This window comes from Cystoisospora suis (assembly GCF_002600585.1).
Source record: "Cystoisospora suis strain Wien I chromosome Unknown contig_3418, whole genome shotgun sequence".
Taxonomy (NCBI): Eukaryota; Apicomplexa; class Conoidasida; order Eucoccidiorida; family Sarcocystidae; genus Cystoisospora; species Cystoisospora suis.
Window position 1 is genome coordinate 26092 of NW_027156213.1, and position 6741 is coordinate 32832.

Sequence of the window (6741 nt, forward strand, 5' to 3'; positions counted from 1 at the left end):
GATAGATCAGAGATAGATAGCTAAAGATAGATTAAAGATAGATAGATAGATGAAGATGTCGATCAGCACCCAAGTACTTCTGCGAGAAGTCAAAGAGAACAAGAAGAAAAAGAGAAGGCATTCTGACGAGGGTATGAAGATTGATAATGAAGAAGGAGATAGTTTGTCGAAGAAGCTTGTCTGTCTTGTTTAGTGTGTATGAGGAAGCAGATAAGATCCACTGAAGGAATTCTGTGTATGTATGGTCGTGATATATAAACGGTGCCGGACTCTATAGGAAATGAGAAAGAGTCTCGATGGATTGGCCTTATCGACATTGGAGATCGTCGCCGCCGCAAAAGAGAGACGCAGATAATGTCTGTCTGGTAGACGTACACGTCGACACTTCCATCTCCACAGAGAGATTCGACTCGAATGAAGAAGAGCAACCGAGAGAAGAAAATGAGAGAAAGAGATACAAAAGAGGGCAATCCAACTCTGTGAGAAAGAGCTGATGACCCTCTGCTTTTCTTGTAGTGTGGCTGACGGAGAATGAAAAGGAAGAAGAAAAGGATGAGGTGTATGTACACCTCGAGATGATCGATCATCTTGTATCGATGGACGTATCTATGTATGCATGCAAGGTGGTGCTGACCGGTGTATGTACAGTCAGTCATTCTCACCATCACGCACTCGAAGAGAGTTGTAACTCTTTCTCTCTTCATAGATACTTACTCCTACCTGTCTCTTTCATCTTTCATCACAAATCAATCGGAGATTACCTTCTAGAGAATGCAAGAATCTGTTTCGTGGTCCTCTTTGTCTCTTCCTTCAAACGCCAAGGCCACATCGGTGCTACATAGAGGTAATGAGATACGGAGGGAGATCAAGACATTTTCCAAAGAGAGAGAAAAGATGTAAAAAGAAGAAGAGTATGTCTTCACAGAAGAATCCACCATACAATGAAAGACTTCGGACAGAGAAAGTGACTTCTCTCAAAGAGCTCTAAAGAACTGACATGAGTCCACATTCTCTCTCTCTCTCTGTCCATCATATACCTCATCTTTTCGTTTTTCTTCTTTCTCTCATCGACTTCCTTCACTTTCTTCTTCTTCCTGTTAGAAAGGGTCGTCTCTCTCTATAGACCGGTAGGGAAGCTTCAGAACCGATTACGTAGTGATTCAAGTGTATCAATATGGATGTATGTATGTCTAGGTTTGCATATGTCTGTAGATGGATCATATGTGCGGACGAATGCATGTATGTATGTGTCTATGTCTCTAGAGTGCAATAAGAGATAGGCTAGGGGTGTAGAAATGGCTATATTTCTGCAGGAAAGATGACTCCTTGATACGGAATTCATACAAGAAAGTTGAATTTTCTCTCATCTCTCGCCCCGTGATATCTTCATATTTCTCTTCTTTCAGCGGACTTCTTCTATTTCCCTCTTTCATTACTTGCACCGATGCATGCATGCATGCACGGGTCTTTCCATGGAGAAGAAGAAAGAGATTGAGATTTGTTCTCGTTCTTTGCCTCGAAGAAAGATCTTCTTTCTCTTATCGCTCAACTTTATCTTCTTTTTTTTCTTTCCTTTCTTTTCTTTTCCTTCAACTCTGGCTCACACAAGCAGATGTGAAGGGAGTGCTTCTCATCTCTCTCCAAATCTAACTCAATCTAGCAGACTTGACTCTGCGCGATGCAACCTCCATGAAGAAAAGACGAAGAAGAAAAAGAAAAGCAAAAGAAGAAGAATGACTGAAGAAAGACCGTCACTAACCGCAGCCACTTCATCAATCTGCTGCTCGGTCTTTCTCTCGTGAATCTCTAGACTCTAGTCGTTTTCCTATCTTCTTGAACAGATTCTCCGAGAGGAGCTACCAAAGGTGGTGTCATAAAGAGACAAGCCATCGTTATCTATCTATCCATCGATCTATCTATCTTTCTATTTTCTCATCTATCTATCCGTCTCTCTATCTTTCCATCTATCTATCCATCTCCCTATCTTTCCCTGAAGACAATTATCGTAATGGCGAGTCGTCGTGTATTCAAATCCTAAGAGGAAGAAGAAAGCGAGAAGAATTCATCTTACTCTCCGGGGACCATAACCTTCATTTCTTGCTTTATTTCTTTCTCTTCATTCTTTCCCCTGAATCAACCTCTGATCTACACGTCAAGATGCCGCTCTTTCCTCTTCCTTCGTCGTTTTCTTCTTCTTCTTCTTTTCTTTCTTCTTCAAGCTTAGCAATGCAAGTAGGGGAGATAAGAAAAGACTTGATCAGGGTTCTTTTTCATCTGCAGAGAAAGACAGGGGAAGACAACTTTTGGAGGTGTCATGGTAGAGGCAGTGTCCATACACCTCAAAGAAAAGCTTTCTTCACTCCTACGGATCTTCCTTCTCCTGATTCTTCTTCCACTTCTCTCGTCTCTTCATCTTCTCCATCACATGTACCAAGTCCTTTTCTTCTTCCTTTCTCTTCTCCATCCTCTTCTTCGTCTTCTTTACCTTCTTCAGTGAAACCTGGAGAGATACAGACTTCTTCTACCTCACGAATCTCTTCTTCTTTCTCTCTTTCTTCTTCTTCTTCCTCTTCTGTTTCGAATTTTCTTTTTCAAAGATCTCCTGTACGATATGCCGGGCATAAGCATTCTGAATCGATTCTTCAGCAGTTCTACAATCGACTTCCTGTCAGAAAAAGATTTCTTAAAGCGATCAGAAAAGGTATGATCTCTCTCTCTCTCTCATCTTCACTTATCGAAGGAAGCAAAGAAAAGCGCAAGAAGACCGAGAGATTCTTTCTTTCTCTCTCTCTTTCTCTTTCTTTCGTTCTCCTGTAGAATTTCCTAACCCCCTTCCAACAGAGAGAGAGACTGCCTACTGTCTTATCTCTCTTCAATTCTCTCAGGTGCAAATCTTATACTTCTTTCTCTTTATCCTTAGATGTCTATACAGAGATGCACGTCTATATGAAATGTATACTCAGGCCTCACACCCTACACACACTCCACTCACGATACCTATCTTCTATCTTTCCATCTTTAATCTATCTATCTATCGTTAATCTATCTATCTATACCTATATATATATATATGTGTATACTTGCATAGATATCTATAGATATAGATAGATATATCCTATGTCTGTATTAAGTCTCTTCTGTGTATCTGTATCTCTCTATCTTCCATGTGCATGTGTAGATACACATACATGTGTATATCTGTATCGTGTGTGTATGTATCCATATCTATCCTACTCGTTAATGCCTTATACCTTTCTTTCTTTCCTTTCTTTCTTTCTTTCTCTTTTCCCCATCATCTTTCGCTCTTCAGGAATACACTTGCCTTGGGGTGTTGTATCCACTCTTCAATCGCATACATACGTATATATCTATCTAACCATCTTTCCCTCTCCTCTCTCTCTCTGTATGTGTGGTGTATGTACAGGTACACTGATATGGGATAAAGGGCAAGTGAAGATTCCCCCTATCGCTATGCAGGGATACGCTTTGCCTAGAAAGCTTGTTCTCCCACATCAGAGAGAATTTAATCAAAAGCTCCCCAAGTTCAAAGGTCACATCTCTCAATTGAAATCTCCCAGAATTTGGTATCAAGATTAAACAAAACGCAAAAAGAAAGAAAAGGGTTTATTTGAGAGAGGGCTGTGAGGAGGGGCTACTAGGCACATACGTGTTGACGATTTTGTCTTCAACATATATGTATGTATATTACATATATGTTGAAGCGTATAGGGGTCATATACCCATATACATGATAGATGTATATATAGGTGCATGTACGTACTATCTATCTATCTATCTATGCATGTGTGTAGATAGATGTGGAGTCTCTCGTTGGAGATGTGCATAGATTTCTATGGATGTGCGTCTTAAGTGTATTTTAACTATTCTGAGAAGTTTGTCTCTGTGTGTCTGTGTGCTGTGGATCAATCTTCTTCTTCTCTTCTTTTTCTTCTTCATGCTTTAAAGAATCTAGTAGCTCTTCCTCTCTTCTCTTTTCTTCTTGGAGACTAAACTGAAGAAACGCAAAAGGCTAAATGAATGAAGATAGACACCGTATCTACTTCTCTTATACACAAGACACGTGTGTAGGATCTCTTCTCCTTCTTCACGTACTTACACACATATATAGATATATAGATAGGTATGGATCTATCTGTCTATCTATCGCGCATGCATCTATCTCTCTATATCTGTATTTATAGAGAGAGATATTTAGATTTCCGCCTCTGTGTAGAAAGATACCTTGTAGAGGTTTGATAAGGAGATAGAGATCTTCTTCGTATACTTCCCGCTGTGCACAGGGCTTGGTACCGTGGACTTCATACTCTATTCACATAGATGATATATCTATAGATACAGAGACAGAGAAAGAGAGAGAAAGATGGTAGAGAAGAAGGTGACAGATCCAGCCGCCTTAAACAGGTCTTGTTTATCCTCAAGAGAAGACAAGCTTTTGACATCTCTCTGCTTTCTCTCCCTTTTCACACACCGCTAAAAAGAAGAAGTTTTGATCTTCTCTCTGCAGTAGGAGAAGAGGGGGAGTATTTCTTTCGATGATGGATGCGGTGTATGTACACTGTCTTATTTCTCTTTCTTTCGATCTAGCCACATGGGTGAGGTGAATGCCTGCTAGCGTCGTAGTCGTTATTGTTGAAGTTGGTCGAGACGGATATGTCGATTGATCCCGAGTGTAAATACAGTAGAGAGACCGATTCTTTTTCTTTCTTCTCTTTTCATCTCAGAAGGGAAAGAGTCCTTTCTTTTTCCCTCTCCAAAAAAGAAAGAAATTTCGGCTTTCTTTGCCTTTTTAGTCTTAAATGACAGCAGACAAGTGAGGGCAAGAAAGAAGAAGAATCTTGGCTTTTTCTCTTTCTTTCACGAAATCGCGTCTTTCTTCTTTTCTCCGTCCTTTCGATAAGGCTGATGGATGAGAACAGCTCATTTCTATCTCTGATTTATCTATTTGTCTTTGACCTATCTTCAATCTATCTTCAGTCTGCGTCTTCTATCGATGTATCGTCAATCTCTCTCTCTCTCTCAGTCTGTGACCTCTCTATCTTTCTATCTCAAATAGCGGTTAGATGACACGGAAGAAATAAATAGTCAAAAGAACTACTCTTCTCCGTTTTGTGGAGAGAAGAAAACCGGTGACGAGAAAGGAGACGTAGGTGAACGATGAAGAGAAAGAAAGAAAAAAACATTACACCCATTCGAGAAAAGTAGATAAGAAATAGAAAGAAAGAAAGAAGCAGTAGACCCCTTCTCTCTCTTTTGTCAGAGAGAGAGGAAGTGTGATAATAGAAGACGCCTTGCACGTATGTCTGCAAAGCATCCACGAGCCACCTGTGGGAATCGAACCCACGACCTTTTGATTACGAATCAAATGCACTACCAACTATGCTAAGGTGGCTAGTTATACTCCTTCGGTATGAAGAATGATCATACGTAGAGAGGCATCTATCCATACTAGTGCGGTATCTCTATATAGATACACTGAGATATCTCTAAGCATGCATAACGACGATGAGACCGTCGAAAAGGGAGATCGAGATGTCTTCTTCTAAGTCTCGATTTCCGATGAATTGACTAGACAGACGTGAACACTAGAGATAGAGACCTTCCTCACTCTTCTGGGTCTTTATATCTTTCTTTCTCCGTTATCAGAGATTCTATCTGTTGAAAGGAAAAGAGGATCATTTCTTTCCATTGGGATTATCGGTCTAAGAAGACAGCTCGACAGATCCAACTCTTCCTCATGCATGCAGCTGGCATGCGCGCACTCACCCTCATCGATGCATGCGCCCTGCGGGCAATGAACTTTATGAAGAAGTACGACAAGGGGAAAGAAGGTAAGGGAGATCAGACAAGAGAGAACATCTTTCAAGGACGCCGATAGAAATTGAACTAGGGAAGAACTCAAGAGAAAGTAGAAATCCACGGGAATTAAGAGATAGATGTCCACTGTTCCACATGTCTCTCTTGGGCGCTCTTCCTTCCCCCCCCGCCCTTGTCTCCTATCACGATGAATGGTTCAATCACTCTTTTCTCTGAAGAAGAAAGTGTCCGGAAAGAAAGACAACGGCAAAAGAAGAACGTGTTTGGCGATTTGAAGAAGTTCCTTTCAAAGAACGTGATGAGAATTCCATCTCGTTCTGCTGCGAGGAGGAGGTGTACATACACCTCGTCAAATTTTGTTTTTTTTTCACTTTTTTGCATGCATGTAGCAGAAGAACAACTCGAGTCTCTACAGTGATGACCATGACGATAGAATCTTTTCCCTACTCGAACTTTTTACCCCATCCTTTTCATCTTCTTCTCCTGGCTTTATCCGCCCACGTCAACTCTTCGGGGCCTTAGCGGACTGACAAAAGACTTTCTCGCGCTGTATTCAGGATTGCTTTCTTTCTTTCTCTCGCCTTTCTGTCTTTCTGCCTTTCCCGCGGGGGCGAAGATAATAAGTGAACGGATAATTCTCCAGAAGAATATCGGAGAGATAAAGAGAGGAAAGAAGAGGCTCTTAGGAGTCGAGTTGGAGTTAAGGCTTGTCTCTCTACACCCTAGCTACTACCAGTAGCAAACCCGTCTTCGTTTATCTCTCTATCTAGCTTTAGTCTATCTATCCATCTCCAAATTATTACTCTGTCTTGTCTCTATCTATTTACGTATCTTTAATCTATCTATCTATCCTACGACCTATCTATCTATCTATCCTGAATCAATCTATCTATCTATCCTAGGACC

General features: G+C 40.9%; 2 protein-coding genes across 2 annotated transcripts; both read left to right on the forward strand.

Annotated features, from left to right (window-relative positions):
* Positions 1–1525: 1525 nt before the first annotated feature.
* CSUI_006678 (uncharacterized protein) lies at positions 1526–4044 on the forward strand. The gene is made up of 2 exons (XM_068066832.1): positions 1526–2701; positions 3425–4044. Exons 1-2 carry the CDS (start codon positions 2158–2160, stop codon positions 3595–3597), a joined length of 717 nt encoding a protein of 238 aa, XP_067921194.1. The 5' UTR covers positions 1526–2157; the 3' UTR covers positions 3598–4044.
* A 1826-nt stretch (positions 4045–5870) lies between these two features.
* Positions 5871–6691, forward strand: CSUI_006679 (uncharacterized protein). Its single transcript, XM_068066833.1, has one exon. The coding sequence runs from the start codon at positions 6023–6025 to the stop codon at positions 6251–6253; it is 231 nt and encodes a 76-aa protein (XP_067921195.1). The 5' UTR covers positions 5871–6022; the 3' UTR covers positions 6254–6691.
* Positions 6692–6741: the final 50 nt, after the last annotated feature.